The sequence below is a fragment of the Poromitra crassiceps genome (genome assembly GCF_964638095.1).
Source record: "Poromitra crassiceps genome assembly, chromosome: 3".
NCBI lineage: Eukaryota > Metazoa > Chordata > Actinopteri > Beryciformes > Melamphaidae > Poromitra > Poromitra crassiceps.
This window is the reverse complement of record NC_139625.1, coordinates 52,481,871-52,506,564: the sequence shown is the minus strand read 5'-3', so window position 1 is coordinate 52,506,564 and position 24,694 is coordinate 52,481,871. Positions and strand designations below refer to the sequence as shown.

The 24,694-nt window shown below is 42.8% G+C and overlaps 3 protein-coding genes across 3 annotated transcripts; 2 read left to right on the top strand and 1 right to left on the bottom strand.

Moving 5' to 3' along the window:
* Nucleotides 1-4,976: 4,976 nt before the first annotated feature.
* On the top strand, nt 4,977-12,103 carry LOC310773567 (rab GTPase-activating protein 1-like). The gene is made up of 8 exons (XM_083633476.1): nt 4,977-5,661; nt 7,158-7,250; nt 7,786-7,896; nt 8,428-8,532; nt 8,634-8,717; nt 9,455-9,526; nt 9,977-10,261; nt 11,513-12,103. Exons 1-8 carry the CDS (start codon nt 5,551-5,553, stop codon nt 11,741-11,743), a joined length of 1,092 nt encoding a protein of 363 aa, XP_083489602.1. The 5' UTR covers nt 4,977-5,550; the 3' UTR covers nt 11,744-12,103.
* A 514-nt stretch (nt 12,104-12,617) lies between these two features.
* On the top strand, nt 12,618-14,785 carry ebi3 (Epstein-Barr virus induced 3; the record flags this gene model as incomplete). Its single annotated transcript, XM_083633058.1, has 6 exons — nt 12,618-12,753; nt 13,109-13,223; nt 13,309-13,399; nt 13,588-13,705; nt 14,121-14,284; nt 14,636-14,785. 6 exons carry the CDS (start codon nt 12,618-12,620, stop codon nt 14,783-14,785), a joined length of 774 nt encoding a protein of 257 aa, XP_083489184.1.
* Nucleotides 14,786-15,320: 535 nt separating this feature from the next.
* On the bottom strand, nt 15,321-22,448 carry odf3l2a (outer dense fiber of sperm tails 3-like 2a; the record flags this gene model as incomplete). Its single annotated transcript, XM_083633429.1, has 5 exons — nt 15,321-15,666; nt 15,815-15,956; nt 17,587-17,700; nt 18,100-18,210; nt 22,400-22,448. 5 exons carry the CDS (start codon nt 22,446-22,448, stop codon nt 15,321-15,323), a joined length of 762 nt encoding a protein of 253 aa, XP_083489555.1.
* Between the last annotated feature and the right edge of the window lie 2,246 nt (nt 22,449-24,694).

The window sequence follows — 24,694 nt, the reverse complement described above, 5'->3', positions numbered from 1 at the left end:
TGCTGCACAGTTATTATGATGCTGATGCTGCACAGTTATGATGCTGCACAGTTATTATGATGCTGATGCTGCACAGTTATGATGCTGCACAGTTATTATGATGCTACACAGTTATTATGATGCTGCACAGTTATTATGATGCTGCACAGTTATTATGATGCTGCACAGTTATTATGATGCTGCACAGTTATTATGATGCTGCACAGTTATTATGATGCTGCACAGTTATTATGATGCTGATGCTGCACAGTTATGATGCTGCACAGTTATTATGATGCTGATGCTGCACAGTTATGATGCTGCACAGTTATTATGATGCTACACAGTTATTATGATGCTGCACAGTTATTATGATGCTGCACAGTTATTATGATGCTGATGCTGCACAGTTATGATGCTGCACAGTTATTATGATGCTACACAGTTATTATGATGCTGCACAGTTATTATGATGCTGCACAGTTATTATGATGCTGCACAGTTATTATGATGCTACACAGTTATTATGATGCACAGTTATTATGATGCTGCACAGTTATGCAGACCCACACATCCAAGGAGTGCCGCAGAAGTGGAGCCCACTGATAGAGCCTCCATGTGGGAAACAAAGCCACAGACCAGCCCCTTGGGAGCTGCAGTCAGCAGGGTGTAGAGCAGTGTTACATCAGGCAGGGATATGGTACGGCAGGGGTCTTCAAAGTCTGAGACTGTGGGCCTCCCCCCAGACAACAGTTGGAAAAAGAGCCCCCCCCCCCCCCCCCCTCCCCGCTTAATTCCTGGATGCCTATGGGTTCATGATTGTTATTTGATCCTGTAGACACTCAACAATTGAGCCAAGATAGCCTGATATTGCTGTTTGATATACCGTACTTCAGACTACACCAAATACAAAAGGTCTGTCTGAAGGCATTTATTTGTTTCTGACTCTGGGAAAGTAGGAAAGACTGTCAAATTCCCCGAAACTACTGTATCTCTGAACTATCTCTTTAACCAAATCACACACATTTTAGGCTATTTTATGTGATCTCCTTTTGATAACTCATGTAATATTTTTTCACTGCCATTCACTGAGCCTCCCCTGAAACTGCTTGGAGCCCCCCCTGGGGAGGCCTGCCTCCCACTTTGAATACTGGTTGTATACAACCTCAGTTTCATTCACACACACACACCCCCATTCCCCCCACCCATTTAGTTTCTGTTATTCGCTCCTGCATTGTTCAACCCCCTCTCCCTGGTAGCATGAAAGTAGCATGAAATGAAAGGGTCGAATGCTAGCCTGGGATACCCAGCTTACTATACATGAGGGCTAACAGTTTTTCTATTAGGTGTTATCGTTTGTCAATTACATCAATCTTAATTTGTTGAAATTTAATTTTCAATTTAAGCATATTTAAGCATCTTATGTATGTGTATCTTTACAAAAGTGCAGTTGCTTTACAGCAAACCACTCTAAAGACTCTAGTATCAGTCTGGGTTGCAAAAATCCTGAAATATAAATAAGTGGGGGGGAGGGGGGTTAGCGTTAGGGGTGATGATTAGCTCCGACTAACTGTGGACCACAAATATCCACCTGCCCTTCAGTAGTAGACTACTGTATCTGAGCCATGACTAATTTGAAGCATTATCTGTTTGGGTAGTGGAACATAATGTAAGCTATTCTTATTGAGGTTCCTCATAGTTAAGGCTCTGAGTGATTTACAGTAAGTTGATGTAACAGTTTATGCAAGTAGAGCACATGTCAGGTTTTATTTTGGAGGCTGGAACTGTAAGTGATGGTGTTAAGTGCGTGTGACTTCTCTCACACTCTGCCTCTGAGGCACAGGCACACTCCTGTGAATAAACCTGATGGCATCTGATTCCAACGTTAAGCAGCCTCCCTGTTTTCTACTGAGAGTGCAAAGCCTGAACACTCGCTTACAATAACATGACAGACAGGCTGAGGGAGAGCAGCATGACAGACAGGCTGAGGGAGAGCAGCATGACAGACAGGCTGAGGGAGAGCAGCAGGGGCTCCTTCTATCTCATACAAATCACCCTGTCATTCCCCCAAAATACCAAACAAAGTGCATTCCTTAACAGTTCAATAAGGAACACATCTTTTACTTTCCAAATACGGGACGATTCCTTATTTTGAGGGACGGTTGGCAACCCTAAGGAGTCTCCTATTTCGTGTGAATTTTGTTTTCTTGTGTCCACACTCCTGGTTAACCTGAAACTAGCTGAACTAACCTGGAACTAGACTACTGAAAGCAGTTTACTCATTAAGTGTCTCCATATAAGTTATGATTTACGTAACTTTCTAATGTTTACACATTCAGATGGATGGAAGGAAAGCAAGCATCCTCAGACTATGGGTAGCCTTGGTCTTGGATAAATCTTAGGTAGAAATGGAGAAACTGGGATCATGTACCATACTTTATTGATCTTGTATGTAGTAAGTTTTGTATAGGTTTTGTATGTATACAGTATAAGCCATGGTATCTGGTACAGTATGCAGTGTTATAATTCCACAGTATATGAATCTATTTATCTTTCATTGTAGTTTATAGTGAGGGACATCAGGGTTTTTAAGTGTGTTTTTGGTGAGTTTATGCCAAATGTGAGTTTTCCATACTCTTCAACCTTCCCCCATCTTAATTTCTCTGTGTTCTTGTGTCTGTTTCTGCCGGTTACAGTGGGGCTACAACAGAGAAACACAGAATAGCATGGTACTAGAAATTCACTTCAGAATGACCTTACCCTGTTCTTAAACTCAACAAAAAATATAGGTTTTAACACAAATATTGAGCATTATTGATAAAAGAGTATAGGTAAAAGACAGATAATATATATATATATATATATATATATATATATATATATATATATATATATAAAATTTATTTATTTATTTAGTATATTTTCACACCCCTGTTTCACATGCCCTTCCTTATCCTGTGGCTCTTTGTTAAGACGTACAGTATGTGGTCAATTACAGTATGTATAACTACTCCTATGTTTATTTAGATGTCCACTCAGCATTGGTGTTCACTGCAACATATTCAATATACTCTCACTCATCCAATATGTTCCCTGTAGTTTGGTTGTGGGGATTTAGTTTAGTGCTCACTAGTTCTGTGACGACCAGTCTTTTTTCCAAGTCACCACAAAGAGCACCTTGATGTATCAGAATTGACCCATTTTTTATTATTGTTGAAAGTTGTATTTTTCAGAGCCTGTACTGAAAAAAGGAACAAGAATAAGTTTGATGCAGTGGGTTTTAAACAAATGAGAAATATCCATGTTTTCACAAAATGTTCCTTTCTGAGGAGGAATAAACATTTCTATCTGCCTGGATATATACATATTTTTGTCTGTCTGGCTATATACACGGGATGTAGAAATCTCGTTGGCAATCCCTAAAAAAGAAAAGAAAAACACACATGACAAGTGTTGACTCATGGGTGCACCAATAAAAAGTTTGGGAAATTATGAAAATATAAGTCAGAAGTGAAAATCGTGAAACCTCAAAGGGAACTGAAACTACTGTAGGAAAGGACACTGCAAAACCGATACAGCGTCATTGGGATAAGGGGATAAACTGAATGAAACAGAGAGGAAATTAAGAGAAACTGGGTGTGCGTTAGGCCAGTGTTTCTCAACGTGGGGTCCGTGAGGGAGTTTCGGGGGGTCCCCAGCAAACTGCCTAATTGTTAAACTCCACCTTTATGTCATTTACAAGACGAACACACAGAATGTAGAATTTCTTTTTATCCTTGTTTCACTATTATATCTCTAACCTCGTGAGGTAGCTGGATTTGCATGATCACACAACAAATCCATCTTGCCACGCTCCAATCTATTGGTTTGAATCCCAACCACCAGTGGTTCGCACCAATCGGTGTCCTTTGAGGCAACTATGGGCGGCCTTTGGTGTGACGCCAGTGAGAGCGAGCCCGTGACAGATGTGATAGACAGATGATTCATCCACTCACCTGCCAGGTATTTTTTGAAAGTGCCTGCCCTTTGAAATGGTTTCCCGAGAGTTTCCCAGAAGGTTATGTGAAAACAAACCATCTGGCAGTGACAGGTTATTATATCTCTACCTATACAGATAGTTATGAAATTCAGGACAAAGTGATATCCAACAATAAACAATATTCTCAGATTTGGGTTTGAGAGATTAAATCTCATTGGCGTTGATATGAAAAAGGTTGAGAATCCCTGTGTTAGGGTCCTGAGAGGGAGAATACGGGCATAACGAGAGTGTTCCTTACCAGAGCGACTGAACCCTCTTTGTTATTCCACATTCATGCTAAGGTATTCCAGCGCTGTACCTGCAGGACCGGTTTTCTCTCCGGTCAGGCAGCTCAATGTCACTGATAATAATAGGCCCGCACCACACTGTCACACCAGTACCCTGGGGTGAAAGATCACAAATACCACATCCTATCCCTTTCAACTCTTATCAACAATATGTAGGCTACTGTGTGTACCTCAGACTTGCATGGCACATTTAGAACGTTTACTCAGTGCCTGTGGAAACTAGGCTGTCATTTATGTGGAAATGTGTCACGCTGAGCGATGGGAAGAGATAAGCGAGGATGATCATTCAAGTGTGTGACACAAAACTATGTCACCTTTTGTTGCATAAAAACATAACCTTTTACACGCTAGTTTGGAAACGACACTCTTCGTTTGAAAGATGGCGATCACAAACAATGATTTAAGCTGTTCTTTTGGTTTCAGAGGTGGGTCTGGGTGGGTGTGAGAGAGAGAGAGAGGGTGTTGGCTGGACAATAGAAGATAAATAATTAAGGGACACAATAAGAAAGGTGCGCTCTATGGTGGGTGTGTCTAGGTCGCTGTCATTCTAACACAGACTTGGGTCACATATGAACCCTGTTAAACCTGTTACCACAGCATATAAGCACCTGCAACACTCTTTCCCCGACGGTGTTGTATGTGGCTCTGCCTGCTGCTAGGAGGGTGTAAGGACCTGTGTGCTGGAGTATCTCAGTGTGTGTTCACCTGTCTACCTTTGGACCATAACTGTGTCTTGACGGAGGTTCCTTGTGTCTGGATGACTGGACTTTATCCTGATAGATCCTGATATACTAACTCACACGCTGGCTTTCCTGTTGCTATACGAGCTTCACCTACATCTCTGATTATTCAAGTAAAAACGTATTCTGCTTCATGGTTTTGAATTCACCTTGCATCTCTGATCCACTCGAGATTTGGTTTTCATCAGCTGGTGACACCTACAGCTGCCTGGAGTAGAACCGTCTTCATCCAGAACTGATAGTACCGGTACTAGATACCTGGGGATTTTTATGAATGACTTTTGGATTTGGTCAAGACATCTGTTTCCAGGGATCTCTCTAACTGACTGGAGTTCACCTTTGGGAACTTGAACCAAGGTTGCTTTTAAGTGTGAACGTCTGTGTGTGTGTGTGTGTGTGTGTGTGTGTGTGTGTGTGTGCGCGTGCGCGTGCGTGCGTGTGTGTGTGTGTGTGTGTGTGTGTGTGTGTGTGAGGGCTAACCCCAGTGGCTGTGTAGCTGGGCAATATGATGGAGGAGGTGTCCATCGCAGTGGCGTATGACGCCCATGTTGTGGACCAGATGAACGAGGAGGAGATCCTGGCCTGTCTGGTGGCTGAGTCACGACAGAAAACCACAGTAAGACTACTTGTTGTATGGATTTGTTAAAGTATACAACATTCCACTGCTATGACAGCGCCACAGCTAATATCAACAGCTGAACCACGATTACAACATAAACTAAACATTAACTAGGTCCACATCGAGGTTCTGGTGTTTGAAGGTTTGCAGAATTACAGTCAGAAACAGAATCGGGTTATCCGTTATCTATTTTATCTGAAGTGGTGGGATTGGTACAGGGCCGGTTCCAGAACAAGATGACTAGGGATGCATCCTAGATAGGAAGGGGTGCAGATGCCCGGCCGAAGGAAAAATTTGACATGTTATTTTACTAAAAATAATGCATTTTACCATCATTTCAAGTAGAATGATACCACCCAAGCAAGAATATTTCAAGTGTTTCAAGTGCTTTACTGAAATATCTGGACCATATAATGATAATACAATTATCTCAACCTTAAAAGGTTACATATAGGTGCCAAAAAGCCATAAATTCACATCAAAGAACAAAGAAAAACAACAATTATAATTCAAGTTTAAACAGTAAGTGTGCAGCTGCAGCATTTATTATTTTTTTTATTTATTTTTTACTTTTCAACTGAGCATGCAGACAATTAAAATAAGGGTGCAATGCATGCTTTTGCACCCCCGTAGAACCGGGCCTGGATTGGTATTGAGACATGTCAACAACTTAGACAGTAGGCATACCACAGTTAGCCTATTACTGACACATGATACAAGGATACAACAACAACAACAGGATCTGACATAGAGTAGACTTGTACAAGTCAGCATTGGGATCCTTTACAAACAAGAAAAAACACTTTCAGAAAAAGAAGAAAAAATCTCCAAAAAGCAATCTTGAATTTGCTTGAATAGATTAAAAAAAAAACATTTTGAGCTCTAATGGGTTTCAGGATCTCATGGCTTTCAAAAGCGCAAGCATTTTTTCATAGCATAAAAAATATGCACATCAAACCTGGAGTTTCTTACGACACTGACTGCGCAGTGAGTGAAATAAAATACAACTGGGGTCGACTCTGAGCTTCATAAACTTGGCTGTGACAGGCATAAGAGTGGCGGGGTCATTTTACATGTGAAAAGTATTCTCAATGTACAATATTTTCAAAACTGATTTAGCAATGACAAGCATAAGCATAACAGAGCTTACACTGTAACGCAAAACAGATTTCTGTGCATGAGATGGAGAGGGAAATGGAGTCTAATCATTCACTTTAGATTTTTGAATTGTGAGAATTGTCTTTCTTTCAGGCTTAAAAAATGTATTTATGCCCAAAAAATATTGTATGCACCAGATTTTCTCCATGTGTTCATACTACTCTCTTATCTTCTTATCCCGATTTCGATCTCTTTCCAGGTCTGTTCTTGATTTGTCTGGCTCACATTATATCTGGCACTATATCTGTTGGGAGGAGATAACTCTCTTCAGCTCAGGCAAATATGAGGGTTGTTGATATGACTGTAGTTGATTGGCCTTGACTCTCTCCCTGCAGGTTCCAACAAAGAAAGCTAAACTGAGGGAAAGCCAACCTAAAGTAGTGGAAGAAGAAGACGAAGCAGAAGAGGATCCCCTCGACAAATACCAGGTCAGAAATATTTAACTTCCTCCAAAAACATTTGACACCTTTAAGATGAAGACGATGAAAACCAGAACTCACTCTCTTTGTATGTCAATCCAAATACCCATTCCTCTCCCATCTTAACCACAATCTTAGAGGCAAAGTTTTAACAAGTTTAACTCTTTTCTTTTTTTCCTTTATTTATGTAGGGAGGGAGGGTTGATTGAGTACATTTGCTTTTTTCAGCAACATCCCACTTTACAATTATTCTGTTACACACATTCACATCTGGAAGCTGCCCAGGACAACTGCTGTCTTGTACTGATGGAGACAGAGCAGCTTGACTGGAGCGGTGGTTGTTGTGAGCAGAGGGAAGGAATGTTTCTCGTTCTCTTCCCCCACTCAGGTTTTAAAAGCCATTCATGGAATTCAAACCAGCAACTTCTCCAGCCAAATTCTTTAACATTTGGGCTACAGCCGCAACGCTTTAGCTTTCTGAATAATGTAGTTTGTGTTCTGCCATGTTCTGCAGAACCTGACAAACTGTTCTTCTTTTGTATAGAGGGAGAACCGTCAGCTGCAGCAGGCCAGCCTGCGTCTGGAGCAGGAGAATGACAACTTAGCCCACAGACTGGTCACCAGCAAGATCGCCTTAAGGCATGCCCTGGACCAGGTACTATCATCACCTACTGTCCTGTCAGAAAGAGGGAGGAGGAGTTTTCTTACTAAATGAAATGTCATCAGCTGCCTCTCAAATCTGAGGATCCAATGTGTAGAAGGTTTAAATATTTTGACAACCACAGACTTGCGTTACATCCAATCCATTAAGAATGCAATTATTTTATTTGTGCAACCATTTTATACGAGTTGTTGGATGGAAACCCAATCGTTTTCCAGTAGATGATATCATTATGTTAAGAGACATTTTCACATTGACATTTTTCGCTCCCAATGCCGCCCTCAACGTGTATGCTAGTCTTTCTTTGACCATTGACATAAATAGGACTCTACCCTCAATGGGCCAGCAGCACTGCTAAACATGCTGCCATGCCACATAAAACAACAGCAGCTCTGCTCTGTTCAATGGAACGTTTTAGTGTCATGCAATCCAAAGCATTCCCCAGCCCTTTCCACCTGACTAAGACAAAAGACGGCAACACCTGCTGCTCTGCGTGTCCTGAAGTGTTCGCTGGTTTGTTGACAGGCAGAGGACAGAGTGGACGAACTGACCAAAGACCTTCTGCAGACCAGACACCGTCTACAGGCCACAGAGGACGAGAAGAGAGTGAAGGTGGAGGAGGGTGCAATGGTAAGAACATGTTCACCATCACTATAGGTGTGAACATGTAATTGTAAGCAGGTATGATTAAAGAATCTAATGTATTCTCTTCTATTCTATTCGTCCTACAGTTGAAGGAGGTGTTTCGGACGGAGTTGGAGAAAGCTGAGCAGGATGTCAAGAGGTCGTCAGGCATCATTGCAGACTACAAACAGGTACAAACACATTCAGCCACAATGATGATGTGATGGAAATCACAAATGAAAAACACACTGTTTTAAGAATTAGGAGGCACACTCATGGTTACTAATTACAAATGAAAATATATTACTGGTGTACAAGCTAAGAAACTAAAATTAAATCTATATACGCCATTGAATATCGAATAGCTCATAAAGACAATTTGCAAAACTATTGCGATTGTGAGCTGAAGTTATTTTTCACCATTGACTCTTATGTGGATGCAACGTCAACAGATAAACGGAGGCAAATTAACAGTCTTTATTAGCATAATCTATGCAAAAAACTCCTATTAGTATGAGAGATGTTTAGCTGAAGTTAAGATGACTATCCGAATGTTTATATATTTGTAATTACATGTTCTTCAACGTAACATACCCCCTGTTATGGATGGGTCTCATTCATAAAAGATTCCACTGTACAAATTTGTGCTTGTAATGAAGTAAAAGCCAGAGTTGAGATTTATGAAAAACTGATGCCAAATCAGGAGGTTGCATTCATTTTCCAAAATTTCTGTGACATGTGATATAAAGCTAATGTCTATCATTACCTTCATTACCTAAGGTATGAATGCCTTTTCTTTTCATTCATTTTATTATCTTATTTATGGTATTAATGAAAAACATGTAGGCCTATGGGATCCAGGACAAAGTCAAAGAGCCTTTTTATAAATGATTCTCGTGATCTTCAAGTGTGATGCTCTTTCTGCCAGATCTGCTCTCAGCTGACGAGTCGTCTGGAGAGGCAGCAGGCCGCACACAGAGATGAGCTGGAGGCACTCAAGGTGAGAACAGCTGTTGTCATCATACCTCTCACTTCTTTTTCACCTCATGTTAAACACCATTTGGCAGGGTTTCATTTGAAAGCTCATTCTGAAGATCTATTTATATTATAGTTATTTTAAATAGAAAAGGTTAATTGATCTGTATTACCAAAACAGGGACAATTCATGTCTATATAACACTAATAATACAGTATTTGTATAGCAGCTTTCATCCCAAATTGTAGCCACATCTCCATACTATAATTCAAGAGCCAGTGGCGGTGCGCAATTGTTCAGTTGTGATGTCATCAGTGATGTCACTCGAGCAACTGTGATGTCGTTAGTGATGTCATAAGTGATGTCACTCGAACAGGTGTGATGTCGTTAGTGATGTCATAAGTGATGTCACTCGAACAGGTGTGATGTCATTAGTGATGTAATATAATTTATTTCTCTCTTTCCACCCGGCAGAGTGCAGTGAAGGCTTGCTCCCACTGTCGACACGTTGTGGAATCAGTGGAGCGATCCAGCTCAGGTGAATTGGATGAGTCCTCTGCAGCAGCACAGGCTGAGGGTCGTGGGCCGGCTGACCCATGCCGAGGTGAGAACGCTGTGGGACCCGGAGAGGCGGAGCAGAGGAGGGAGGAGAGGCGGAGGGAGCAGCAGAGGGAGGGCCTCGCCGCCCAGGTCAGGACGCTGGAGCGGGAACTCGCCCAGACCAAACTCCAGATGGTGGAGGCCAAGTGCAAGATCCAGGTCAGACCATCACACATACCCATACCCACACACACACACACACACACACACACACACACACTCAGGCACACACACACACGCCTAAAAAGAAAAAGAAAATTTGAAATTTGGGTCGCGACCTAATGACAAAAGATAAATATGGGTCGTGAGGCTAGATCATTTGAGAACCACTGATCTAACCTAAACCTAATTCTAAGATCCAATACATTTTAATGTAATGCAATTTCACGTAACATCAACATTTATTTTTGGCCCACAATTTCAAAAAGAAAAATATACAAGGCGGATGTTTTTGGTTAGGTTAGACCACCAAAATCTGTGTTTTTATTTTACTGTATAACCCGCTAATGGCATTAGCATTGTCCATCCACATACTGTTTAACGTTAGCATTTGAGCTAACGCTATTGTAACAAACTATATCCACGATTCACATTGGACATGCAACATTACTAATCTGATTAATATCACATATTTGGGTGATGTACCCCATCAAATTGCTGTAGCGGGCTGTTTTAAAGCTAGAGCAAAGTTTCTGGTGTCATCTGAATGGAAGAATTACTCAATTTGAATATGAAAAATATAAATGTTGCTATAATAAACTTTGATTACCAGTCCTTTTCATCAAATTAGTAGCTATAATTGGGAGTGATGTTATTACAGTAGGCTACTGGTGGAAGTGCACGGTCACAATCTGGCCCTCTGGTAGCGAGGATTTTTGTGTGTGGCCCTCTCTATCATCAAAGTTGCCCATCCCTGATCCAGAGTAATGTTTTGCCCTTCATAGGAAAGAATTTGGGCACCTCTGATCTAACCTAAACCTAATCCTAACCCTAACCCTTAAAATAAACCCAACCCTAAATTAGCCCTTTGAAAAAGTGATGACAAGCAAAATGTCCTCACTTTGGATCATTTATTTTCATAATTTGGTACTCACCAAAGTATAAGAATACAATAATACACACACGATTTTGAAGCCAAGCATTTATACAGTAGATCCATCAGTTCATTGCACTCAAAACCGTTGTACAAGTACAAAAATATAACTATCACAATTAATTAAAGGCCAATCATGGAATGAATACTTTGCAATCAGAAAACATTTGAAATTGCCCTAGAGCACCACTCACACCTTCATTTTAAGATTTGTAATGTTGAACTTGCACAAATATGGGTTCAAATTAAACAATCCAAAAGTAAGTTCACATTTGTTTCTGCCGTACTTCTCACATGCCCATGTTCTCCACATACAGGAGCTGGAGCACCAGAAGGGAATCCTGTCCAATGACCTCCAGGAAGCAAAGAACAGCTGGTTCAACAAGGCCTTCACCTCCCTGCGGACATCCAGTGGGGGCCTGCACAGTATTAGTATACCCAGAGAAGGACCTCCCACAGTGGGATGGACTCTCCAGAGCGGCCCCCTCTCTGGATGGAGCACCAAGAGGCTATCATGGGCTCACAAAGACAGTTATGGAAATTTCTGATATCTGAATTTACACAGGATTCATGGCTGTCTCAACAGGGTGTTGCATAAACCTGGACTGTTAATCTGTTAAGGAAGCGATAAAAAACGATCAGATGTATTGAAAAAAGTTCAAGAAAAATATATAGGAGCCTGAGAATAAATTGACACTGTGTTGTGTTTATTTGATACTGTAGCTGCTATTTTTTATTTTGTGCACTAGAGGGCAGACACAGTGGGGAATGTAATGCAAATCTGTTTTCAGTTATATTGAAATCAGGTACTTTCTGTTGACTGTTGATGAAGTGCATCTTACATATGTACACTCATTCCATCTACTCTGTGATTTCTTATGTCTAGTGTATTTCAATGTAAATGCAAATAAATGGGTTTTCGTCCCAGCTGTGGATTTTGAAATAATCATAATAGTAATGATAATAATAATTGTGGTGATTGGAATGTTTGAGTCATGGGAATTCAAGTTTCTACATGTCATACAATGAGGCAATACATGTCAGCAAATCAGACGGTTCTTTTTTAATGGGTTTCCCTATGGGGCTGCATGTTCCTCTTTCACTTTGACTATGATTGCTTTTAAAGTGTTGCTCGCCCAGTGCGCAGACCGCAGACCTGCACAGATCCCAGTCTGAGGAGCTGTAATGTAGATCACTATCTCTGAACTTTGCCACATACAAACGGACCAGAGTAAAAAACAGAAAACAGAGGGGAAAAAAGAAGAGGAGAGAAGAAAACAAGAGAAGAAAATTGAAGATAAGATAATAAAACAGAAGAGCCTTGACTGAACAAGTGAGGGTCAACTTGCAGCTATCTAAACTGCAATAAAGCAATAATTGAACAGTTTGACTGCTTGCTGCCTGCTTTGACACACTGCAGCGATGGCTGCTAGCGCCTGGCCCAGTCTGTTTGTCACTGGCCCAGTCTGGCCCAGTCTGTTTGTCACCGGGACTCTCCTCAGTTGTCTCATTGGAAGCAATGCACTGAACCTGCTGAAGGCAAATGCAGCATCAGGGAGTGAGTATGAATCTAAATGTGTTTGCAGTTTCTCATGTGAGTGTGTTCTGTCATTAACAAAACAAAATGGAAATCCTAAAATTATAAATAACCTTGTGGTGTAGCTATAACACAGTGAAATTCACAGCTATAATAGGTAATCCTATTTTCCCAACATACAGTAGCCTACATTAGTATAAGGACTATTCTATGATGCAGTATAGATGTAACAGCGTTTTTTTTTCTGTATTCTGTGTGTATCAGTAGCCTACTAATAATCAGAGCAATGGACAGTTAGAGTATGTGACTGTCACATACTCTGTCACCCTGTCACAATATGTCACAGTATGTGACCGCGTGTTATTTATTCCATCAGATCGTCCCTCGACACCTACAGTGCGGTGCTGGTGTGCTGGCTATCCAAACCAAACTCTCTGCTCCTGGCCTGAACCGCCACAGTCCCCACCAACACAATACATTGCCACCTACAGGTAAATAGACTCAGACTCAAGTTGTCACAGATTTGTGTGAGGTACAGTATGTGTGTAAACTTGTTTGTGTGTGCATATTTGTCAGTGAGAGACATAGACCGCTCGTCACAAAGCAATGCCATCTCATCCCTCCTGGCTCTTCATCCTCTGCACTGAACTCATCCTCATCTGGGCAGGTACAAGCACTATTTACATTTACACCAATGTTTTGTATGCAGTGCAAAAATAAGCAATATTTTATCAGTTGCTGAAGAGTTTTTCTCATTAGAGACACTATCTGCAATACACTGGAATTATTATGTTTATATGCTATATATGTTTATTATATTACCTGGCATTACATAGCCTCTTCTGTTCATTTTAGCTCTGGCACTGCCACCTGGAGGACATGAAGCTGCTCACTGACTACATCATTAACATCACAGCAGTCAACCAGGGGGGAAGCAGCTCCCATTTAGCAAGTTTCATGCTGGAGGAGATTGGTGAGAAATAGAATAATAGATCATCTAATCTAAAATATAGAAAGTGATTTATGGTGCCATAATAAGAATTCACAACTTGGTTCAATCAAATAATAAGGTGTACCGTATACTGTGAGAACCCAAATGTTTTTGAATAATTTAGATATTACAGTAGGCCTATATACACAGCATGCAGCAGTGCCAGTGCTGCACACAGTATCTCTCTCTGGTCACTCATATGAATATGAATCAGTCATATGAATTTAATCAGTGATTATAGATAGATACCCATAGATAAATCCAATACAGACATCTAAACACAGTTAAAGTTGAAACATTTTTTAAACTTGTTGACTTTCCCAAATTAGTATACAACTTTCTCAAGACTCCCCCTCCCCCCCCCCCCCCCTCTCTCTCTCTCTCTCTGCCTCTACAGTGAAACCAGACCCTCCTGTAGATGTGCGTGTTTTCCCTCATGGTATCAGGAAGTTGTCTGTGGAATGGTCCCCTCCCCCTACTTGGTCCAACTTGGACATCTTCCCCCTAAAATACCAGATCCAGTACCAGTGGGAAAACAGGGGCAGCCCACAGTCTGTCCATGTAAGAATAAACTGTGTGAACTTCAGCTTCAATCAAATCTGCTGGTAGATAGGATTACAATTCATCATATGGTAGAAGTAGAATCATTATCTAGAAACTTCATAACATACACAGATACTGTATGTGTTAAGTTGAAAATAAACGAAACTACAGCGAAAACCAGTAAGGTTTCTCTTTTGAAAGTTTAAAAAAAGTCCCTCCCTCTGTGGACACCCCTCCCCTTTCAAGTGGCTATGATGTTTTCAAAAAGTTAATGTAGGCTATAGAGAAAAGTAGGATGACATTTTTGTAAGAGACAGAGTAAAGGATTGTGACCTTTTCTTTGATTGGATTTCTCATTTTCTCTTCCAGCTGGGTCCGTTTGAAAGCACCAGAATGGACCTGAGGCGGCTGACGCCAGGGACCAGCTACTTGGTCCAGGTGTGTGCTATGGACCTGCTGGGCTTGGGAGAGTGCAGCACATGGAGCTCACCGGTTCAAACCACCTTACCAAAACCCTAGAGACTTTCTCCTCTCCTTTGAACTTACAACAAAGAATAACTGAAGAAAAACTGCAGACAACTTCTCTGTGTTTTCTCTGGTTGTGTTAAATGCACAAACAATGCAAGCAAGACTTATTGATATTGTTTTTATTTATAAAGGAATTAATGCACAGATGAAAAGTATGTCCGTACAGTATTATCACCTCCATTATTTATAGTTTAGTCTTTATCATAACACTGTTGGTCTTTGTTGGTTGAATCGTTGATCCTTGTAACAAATGATAATGTAATAACTAGATATTGTAATACATGGTCAAAATCTGAATGTCTTACCACATTATCCATCTATATATTATACATTAACAGGTTTTTATTGCATTTTTGATTCACGATTTTTTTAGAGTGATGATTGAGAGACATTTTATTACCTTCTGACAAGCTATTACAATGTGACAGATAATGCATTTTCAGTTGCTACAATCTTCTATCCTGTGAAAAATCCAATAAAAACTACATTGACAAAATGAGACCTTTGATATTAATCCATAGAACTGTCAGTCAATCACATCCACCACGAGTGGGGTGACAAACTCAGAGTGCCTGACACCCAGAGTGAAAGATGGGGGCCTGGGCAGGTGTAGGTGGACCTTCTCTGGACTGTGGGCGCCCGGTCCGGGAATACGGGAGTGATAACTGGGCCTCTTAGTCCGGCTCTGCATGGAGAAGGAGGGCTGGCGCTGGTGGTAGATGTTCGGGTCGGTGCTGTTGTATTGTCCTGGTCCGGGGGTCATGGCAAGGTCCTCAGAAGGTGCTCCGACCTTCCTCCGGCCCGAGAAACTGTAGCTGGCACTGCAGGGCTTGTTGGGAACCTGGGTGCCCAGCAGATTAGGGAGGGTGTACCTGGTGGGATGGGGAAGAGACTATTTAGGGTGACTTCATAGGAGCTCTAATATATATATATATATATATATATATATATATGACTGATGGAAATTTAGAAACTACAAGAACTCTCTCTGACTAAAACTGTTTCCCTCGCTGCCTTCACCTGTTGGGTGCTGGTACAGCATCCACACAGCGGTATCTGGTACGGGTGCCCATGGTGTAGCATGGTGGTCTGCGGTGAGCATTGACAGGTGGAGCTTTCTCTGGGCTGTAGGCACCAGGACCAGGAGTCTGGAACAGCTCAGCTAAGAACACACATAGACATTGGTTGGGAAATAGGGATGTTCTTCCCACGGCGCTGGCAGCAGGCCAGGCCAGGGGGGCAGAAGATGGCAAAGTCAGGACACTCACATGCGCTTTGTACCGCAAAATGACCGGTACGTGGTCTAATGCCTGCATGTGAGAAAGGCGCCGTGCCGGTATAAGCGCGACCCCGTCGTCGCGGAGATTTCACCACTTTCCAGCCTGTCAGAAGAGCGGTATGCGCTTTAGCGGATACTAGTGAGAAACGGGTGCAGTCATTTTCCGCGACACTCTCACGGGCGAGGTGTACACACGTTGCTTAATGTTCCAGCGGGCATAATCTAATCATTCGCGCACATTAAAGCAAACTGGCGAAATGATCTTGTGATAATAAGAGCAGTAGCCTATGTCAGCTTCATGTGTGGGTGTGCTGTGCTGATTTTCCCCTCTCCTCTCTGCTCGCTCTCTGGCCACAGTCCGTCCTCCTCCTTCAGTCACAGCCCGACAGGGCAAATGCATGAAGCGAAAGTGGAAGTATTTTGCTTACGTTGCCGACAGCGAAGGCAAGCCCGGACACATCAAATGAATCAAACACAACGCGATGCAGGTGAACGGATAAACAAGCAAACTTATTTCACCATTCAGAGTTTTGCCGACACGTCACTCCCCCACTCGCTCTGCAGTGCCCTTCCCCCCCCCCCCCACATACAGGCAATTTCGCTGATAGATTCCCACATGCGCGAGCCGAAGTGTGAAGGGAAATGTCCGATATTGACTTACAGGTAATTTTCCGGTACGCATGTGGGAAAAGGGCTTCTGTCAGTCAGTCAGTCATGGACATTTAGTGAAGGGGGTGGGGCTAGGGAATAGGGGCCGTATATAGAAGAGTCACGACATCTCCATTCACTCCAATTAACCAGTTTTTTACATTGCAAAAGGAACTTTTGGCAAAAAGGAACTTTTGGGAAGTAAGGTTCTGGATTAAGGAGCGCTGTCGAGTTGCAGCAGAATGGACCGTTTGTCATGTACTTTGAAAGGGTAAGACGTTTAAATAATGAAATTGTATATTATCAGCTTTGAACCTCCGTTGTCGCCACTCTCTTACTAGATTGCTCTGGGTAGGTCATAGAGAGTCAGGGTTCAGGGTATGGGTAGGGGCAGTGGCTAGGTGGGTGTGGGTTTTGGGAGGGCGTGGTCAGGAAAGGGGGCAGGGCTAGGGAAAAGCAGCCATAGATAGGGATGGGAAGGTCATTTCAAGGGGGGGTGGCTAGGTGGATGTGGGTGGTGGGAGGGGCGTGTGGTGAGGGAAGGGAGAGCGGCTAGGGAAAGGGGCTGTAGCTATGGATAGGAAGGTTGTAGAGAGTTAGGGTTCCTGGGGTGGGTAGGGGGAGTGGCTGGGTGGAAGTTTGTGGGGTTAGAGTTACAGTTAGGGTAGGGTTAGGGTTGGGAGTAGGACCATTTTCCATGTTGAAAATAATTAGCTGTGTTGTTGAAGTACCCCCAAAACATTGTCTAAATTGCCATATGGCTCAAGCGCCACACCTCCGCCGTGGGGCGGGCTTCAAGGTATTTGCGCTTGTTTCTATTCTATTCTATTGAGAGTGATCACTTCTGGGGTGAGACGAGTCTCACCAGCACGCCTCCCCCTGCCCAGCATAGAGTAGGACGGGGTTTCCCCCCGGCCAAACCGGGTGACCCTGGCATCGACGTGGTACCTGGGCCCTGGGCTGGAGTCCACAGAGACCACTGCAGAAAACAGAACGCACCAGAAACACATTGGCTCAGTCCAACACACACTTTGATCTTGTAGCCAATAAATTGTACACTATGTGTAAAACCCAAACCCAAATCTGTGCTGAAGCCTGAACCCAATGGTGAAAACGAGCGTATTGAACTCATGACCAGTTCATTGAAATGAAGTGGTCTTTTGCTATTGGCTGGTTTTTGTGCCAGGGGGATGTCACCACATCACGGCCTGTTGGATGTAGAAGGTGTCACCACATCACTGCCTGTTGGATGTAAAAGGTGACATCACCTTGCACCAAAGACCAGCCAATAGCAGGTGGCCAGTTCACCCTACTTTTCAAATATGATTCTAAAATGATTTGGTTTAATCCCTGTGGGCATAAAATGTGTTGAACTCACTGGCACTGCTCATGCGGCTGTGGAAAGTGTAGGCAGGGCTAGTGGGCTTGGTGACATCATGGTTGATGTAGCCAACTGTAGGGGGCAGCGCATAGCGACCAGGACCTGGCCCTATAGAGAGGAGAGGATGAGGATAGTGATGAAGAAGACAATACAGTAGATTCCATTTTAAGCAGTACAGCATCGTTCTTTTAGTCCATGGGCCAGACCAGATATCGGTACCATATGGGTGGGCAAAACTTTACCTATACTAAATTGTTTATAGGGTCAATATAAGTCAATTAATATATGATAGCCTTTCCACAGGAGTAGCTTTTCATATTTATTGGACATTTTGTTATTTTCCCCTATTTAGTCCATGGGCCAAACACAAAAATTGCACATATCGGTACCACTCAAGTGGACAAATTCTAATCATGATTTTTGAACAGGTATATATCCATAGATGATATTTTAGTATGATAGCCTTTGCAGAATGGCAGCTTTGTCACAGTTATCGGCTCATGAAGTTAGCAAACCCCTACAATAAATTCGATTCTAGGTGCTGATCCATAACCTATTTTAGGCTCAGGACCTTTAACCATGTTCTATGATAACATGTTTGACAACATTGTAAAGGGTAGCTCCTTAGCTTTCATTTGAGCTCAGTTGTGTGTCTGTCTGACAAATAAAGAGCTCACATGGGCTCTTCAAAGTGTCATTGACATTCATTTTTCCACAGTTTTCGCCTAAATGATAGCCTTTATTTCAGCACTGTGGCATCTAGGAACATCAGAGACACAAACAACAAACACTGGAATACTCATATAGGACTATAAGGATTCAGAAAAGGTATAATGAACCCATACTATCCCATCGTGAGGGGTGAATTTTGCCCTTTGAATTTGAATGCCTTCTTGAGGGAAATGGGCCAGAACCCAAAATGTAAGATATCGGTACCATCCGGGTGGAGAAATTCTACTTGTGATTTTTTTAAATTCCTATGACCATGGTAGCTTATTAGTGCTTAACCACCCCTCTTAAATTATGGACTTATGGGAATTATGGGAAATCATCTTTCTTTCATTATATCCTCTCCCTGGGGTGTCTGGACTACTAACTGTTAATATTACATGTCTAGATATAGGCATGCTATCCTATGATACTATACATACCATACCATACTATACTATACTAGATAGATATATATGCTATACTTAATTGTCTACTAAATTGGCACATTTCCCAGTCAAAAAGAGGGTAAATTGGCACACTTTTCAGTCAGAAATTGTTTTATTTGTGTTACGGTATATGTACAGCTACATTCAAAATGTTTCCAGTCTTTCAACACAATATTAGGACAATCTACCCTTCCACGAGGGCAACACCATCATCGTCATTCACACCTGAGTCTGTCAGCTGTGCAGCAAGCTCTTCTTCACTGTGTTGGTTGGCACATGCTTGTAGTTTGCACAGGTTTGTGCATTTCAGACCGTTATTGAGACATGTGCACTCTGGTGGTTTGCACGACCTCACACACTTGCAGGAGAGCAACTGCAAGACGGCACCTGGTGCTGGGGAACCGTGCATCCACTGGATTTCAAGCTGCCCCTCATCATCTGTGGTCCACCTATGGTCCTTAAAGTACAGTCCATTGTTGATATCATGGGAAACTCCTTTGTGAATCCACTCAGTCCAGATCAATAGGAGTTTGTCAGCTTGTCAACTGCAACTGTTGCCCCGCCAGATGTAGCTAACCTGCATGATTCCAGCCACAACATCCAGCAGTGGAGGAAACTGCTCTACAGCACTGCCAGCAAAGTCAGTCTGATCAAATTCTTGTTTGAGGAATGGAAAGGACCCAAACACAGATAGAAACTACAAGACAAGGCCTTATATGTTACATGTGAAGTAGTCTGCTTCAAAATCAACAGGAACCAATGGGAGGAGGTAACACAGCTCAAATCCTCTCAGGAAGAAGCTGACACCTGCATGCTAATGCATGCTCTCCATGTAGCAGAGTCTGGCTTCAAGGCAGTGATCATCATGGCAGACACAGATGTCCTACTACTGACTCTGGGTTGGAGCAAGGACATCCCATGCCCAATGTACCAAAGATGTGGAACACAGAACAAGACAATGTTCCAGGACATCACCAAACTATGCAAATCACGCGGCGATAGTATTGCTGGCGCCTTGATTGGCATGCACACGTTCACTGGCTGCAACACTGTCAGCGTATTTGCAGGACACGGAAAAGTGGGCACCCTGAACAGACAGGACATATCAAGAAGCCTTCCTTGAGCTCGGCCGTGCTTGGGATGTCTCTAATGAGCTCTTCAAGAAGCTGCTGGAAATCATGTGCCACATGTATTACGTACAGTATATGTACCCTCTACACACATTACAGATGTCAACCTCCTCCGATACCAACTTTTCTGCACCAGACGTGGGGAGGTCGAGTCCAGCCAGCTTCCACCATTTGAGGATTGGCTATTAATGCATTCCATTCATGCAAAAGATCAGACTGCAATCTCTAGACGGTCTCTTCAAACCCAGCCATCTGTACCAAGCCCCAAGGACCATGGGTGGACCACAGACGATGAGGGGCAGCTTGAAATCCAGTGGATGTGCGGTTCCCCAGCACCAGACCGTTTTGCAGTTGCTCTCCTGCAAGTGTGTGAGGTCGTGCAAACCACCAGAGTGCACAGGTCTCAATAATGGTCTGAAGTGCACAAACCTGTGCAAACTACAAAAATGTGCCAACCAGCACACTCAGATGTGAATGACGATGATGGTGTTGCCCTCGTGGGTGGCATGGTGTCTCAGGAAGGGTAGCTTGTCCTAATATTGTCCTGAAAGACTGGAAACATTTTGAATGTGGCTGTTCATATAATGTAACACAAATAAAACTATTTTTGACTGAGAAACGTGTCAATTTACTCTGTTTTTGACTGAGAAATGTGCCACTTTAGTAGACAAGCATAGTATATCTAGTATAGTATAGTATAGTATAGTATAGTATGTACAATATCATCGGATAGTTTGCCTATATCTATGTAATATTAACAGTAGTCCAGACACACCCTAGGCAACGGATAATGAAAGAAAGATGATTTCCAGGGAGGGCACTTTCATAGTTTTGAATGACAGCAGTCCATAATTTAAGAGGGGATAAGCACTAATAAGCTACCAGTCATCAAGGTCTATCATATAAAAACATAATCTAGGGATGTATATGAATTAAAAAAAATCACAAGTAAAATTTGCCCACCTGGCTGGTACCGATTTGTTAAATTTAGGGCTCTGGCTCATTTCCCTTGAGAAGTCATTCTTCTACCTTAAGGGCCACACTCACCCCTCACGATGGGATAGTATGGGCACATGATACCTTTTCTGAATCCTTATAGTCCTGTGAGTATTCCAGTGTTTGTTGTTTGTATCTCTGATGTTCCTAGATGCCACAGTGCTGAAATAAACCTATAGTTTAGACGAAAATTGTGGAAAAACGAATGTCACTGACAGTTTGAGGAGCTCCTGTGACCTCTGTATTTGTCAGAGAGACACAAAACTGAGCTTAAATGAAAGCTAGGAAGCTACCCTTTAAAATTCTAAGATTCTAAGATTCTAATTCAAAGATATTCTCATCAAACATGAGTAAAGGTCCTAAAAAGAGCCTAGAATAGGATATGCATCAGCACCTAGAATCCAAATTATTGTAGGGGCTGGCTAACTTCATGAGCTGATAACCGTGAGAAAGCTACCATTCTGCTAAGGCTATCATACTAAAATATCATCTATGGATATGTTCAAAAATCATGATTAGAATTTGCCCACTTGAGTGGTACCGATATGTGAAATTTTGGTGTTTGGCCCATGGACTATTTAGCTTGACTGCATATCTTTGATGATTTCCATATGGATAAGTTCCCTTACTTGTTTATTACGGTTATGCATTTTAACACTGTCCAAATTTGTTTGGAATTGGATTCGAAACAAAGTAGAAAACCCAAACAGGTGGAGTCATGACTGAATAAGGCGGTTAGATGAAACAAAGCTAATACCACACACACACACACACACACACACACACACACACACACACACACACACACACACACACACACACACACACACACACACACACACACACACACACACACACACACACACACGGACGCACGCACACACGGACGCGCGCACACACATACGGCATGCACGCATGCACGCACGCACACGTACACACACACACACACACACACACACACACACACACACACACACACACACACACACACACACACACATTTCTTAAACTAACCTCTCTCTCTACCAGCGATTATGGGACGTTTCTTGACCACCTCCTCCATAACCTGTCAACCTTTTCCGTGTTGCCTCTCTTGTCTCTTTGTCTTCAGGTCTTCTGTCACCTTGGACACATCCTCCTCTTGTGCGGCTCTCTCCAGATGAACCACAGCCTCCTGGACTGAATTATACATGCTCACAAGGTGAAGAAACCTTATCCTGACCCGGGCCCATGGGAACCTTATCCTGACCCGGGCCCATGGGAACCTTATCCTGACCCGGGCCCATGGGAACGGCAAAATCTGCTCCTCACCTGCTGCTCGAACGGTCACTTCAGGACAAAAGGTTTTCACACCCAGGGCACGGCTTCAGATTGTAGGAAACATGAGTTTTATACAAAGGCTCCAAAGAGGATAAACAGGGGTCATTGAGACTAAGAGATCTGATTAGAGTGATACAAAACCTACAAACTATAACGACATAATGACAATGACGTTTAATCAAGGATGAAGCATAATAGACTAAAGGGAAAGTGCTTTGTTGAAGTAATAAGGACGTCAGTGGTAAAGCACACCAGTGCTCTCAGATTATCACTGCAACATTAAACTCATCAGAGTAGCATGTAATGCAGATCATTTGTCATTCTAAGGCTTTTGGTTACGACTACTCAACTGCTGAGTGTGTGGTGTTGTGTGGTGCACTGTACATACCGTACTCGACTACTCAACTGGTCTACACTATGTGTGGTGTGGTGTACTGTACATATTCAACTACCCAACTGGCCTACAGTATGTGTGGTGTCGTGTACTGTACATATTCAACTACCCAACTGGCCTACAGTATGTGTGGTGTGGTGTACTGTACATATTCAACTACCCAACTGGCCTACAGTATGTGTGGTGTGGTGTACTGTACATATTCAACTACCCAACTGGCCTACAGTATGTGTGGTGTGGTGTGGTGTACTGTACTGTACATACTCTACTCAACTGGCCTACACTATGTGTGGTGTGGTGCACTGTACATACTCTACTCAACTGGCCTACAGCATGTGTGGTGTGGTGTGGTGTGGTGCACTGTACATACTCTACTCAACTGGCCTACAGCATGTGTGGTGTGGTGTGGTGTGGTGCACTGTACATACTCTACTCAACTGGCCTACAGTATGTGTGGTGTGGTGCACTGTACATACTCTACTCAACTGGCCTACAGTATGTGTGGTGTGGTGCACTGTACATACTCAACTACCCAACTAGCCTACAGTATTTGTGGTGTGTTGCATTGTACATACTCAACTACCCAACTGACCTACAGTATGTGTGGTGTGGTGCACTGTACATACTCAACTAGCCTACAGTATGTGTGGTGTGGTGTACATACTCATCTAGCCTACAGTATGTGTGGTGTGGTGTACTGTACATACTCATCTAGCCTACAGTATGTGTGGTGTGGTGTACATACTCATCTAGTCTACAGTATGTGTGGTGTGGTGCACTGTACATACTCAACTAGCCTACAGTATGTGTGGTGTGGTGTACTGTACATACTCAACTAGCCTACAGTATGTGTGGTGTGGTGCACTGTACATACTCAACTAGCCTACAGTATGTGTGGTGTGGTGCACTGTACATACTCAACTAGCCTACAGTATGTGTGGTGTGGTGTGGTGTACCAGGGGCGGACTGGGATCATAATTCAGGCTGGGCATTAGATACCAAGCAGGCCAGGCCGATACGGGCCGACGCGTGTGCCGGCGTCCGAAGGGCGGCGCGAAAATTTTGGGCTGTTTGAAGCTCAATTTGGGCCGTTTGAAGCCCAATTTGGGCCGTTTGAAGCCAGATTTGGGCCGTTTGAAGCCCAATTTGGGCCGTTTGAAGCCAGATTTGGGCCAAGTCCAATTTTACGATGAGATGCACCCACTTTAACCCTGAATAAAGTAATAAAACCACTAGTAAACCAGTAGGCGGCGCCTGGCCTGCTGTTCAGTGAGTGGCCTGACTGCGGGCACAAATTTTTTTTTTTTTTTGCAGGCCAGGCCAGGCCAGGCCACCGGGCATTTGCCCGACTGCACTGTACATACTCAACTAGCCTACAGTATGTGTGGTGTGGTGTACTGTACATACTCAACTAGTCTACAGTATGTGTGGTGTGGTGTACTGTACATACTCAACTAGCCTACAGTATGTGTGGTGTGGTGCACTGTACACATACTCAACTAGTCTACAGTATGTGTGGTGTGGTGCACTGTACATACTCAACTAGTCTACAGTATGTGTGGTGTGGTGTACTGTACATACTCAACTAGCCTACA

Excerpts from the sequence above, each read along its gene's own strand:
- LOC310773567 (XM_083633476.1), top strand. The coding sequence starts at position 5,551 with ATGATGGAGGAGGTGTCCATCGCAGTGGCGTATGACGCCCATGTTGTG. Across the intron at positions 7,251-7,785 it reads ATCCCCTCGACAAATACCAG|AGGGAGAACCGTCAGCTGCA; the intron begins GTCAGAAATATT and ends TCTTTTGTATAG. Across the intron at positions 7,897-8,427 it reads TAAGGCATGCCCTGGACCAG|GCAGAGGACAGAGTGGACGA; the intron begins GTACTATCATCA and ends GTTTGTTGACAG.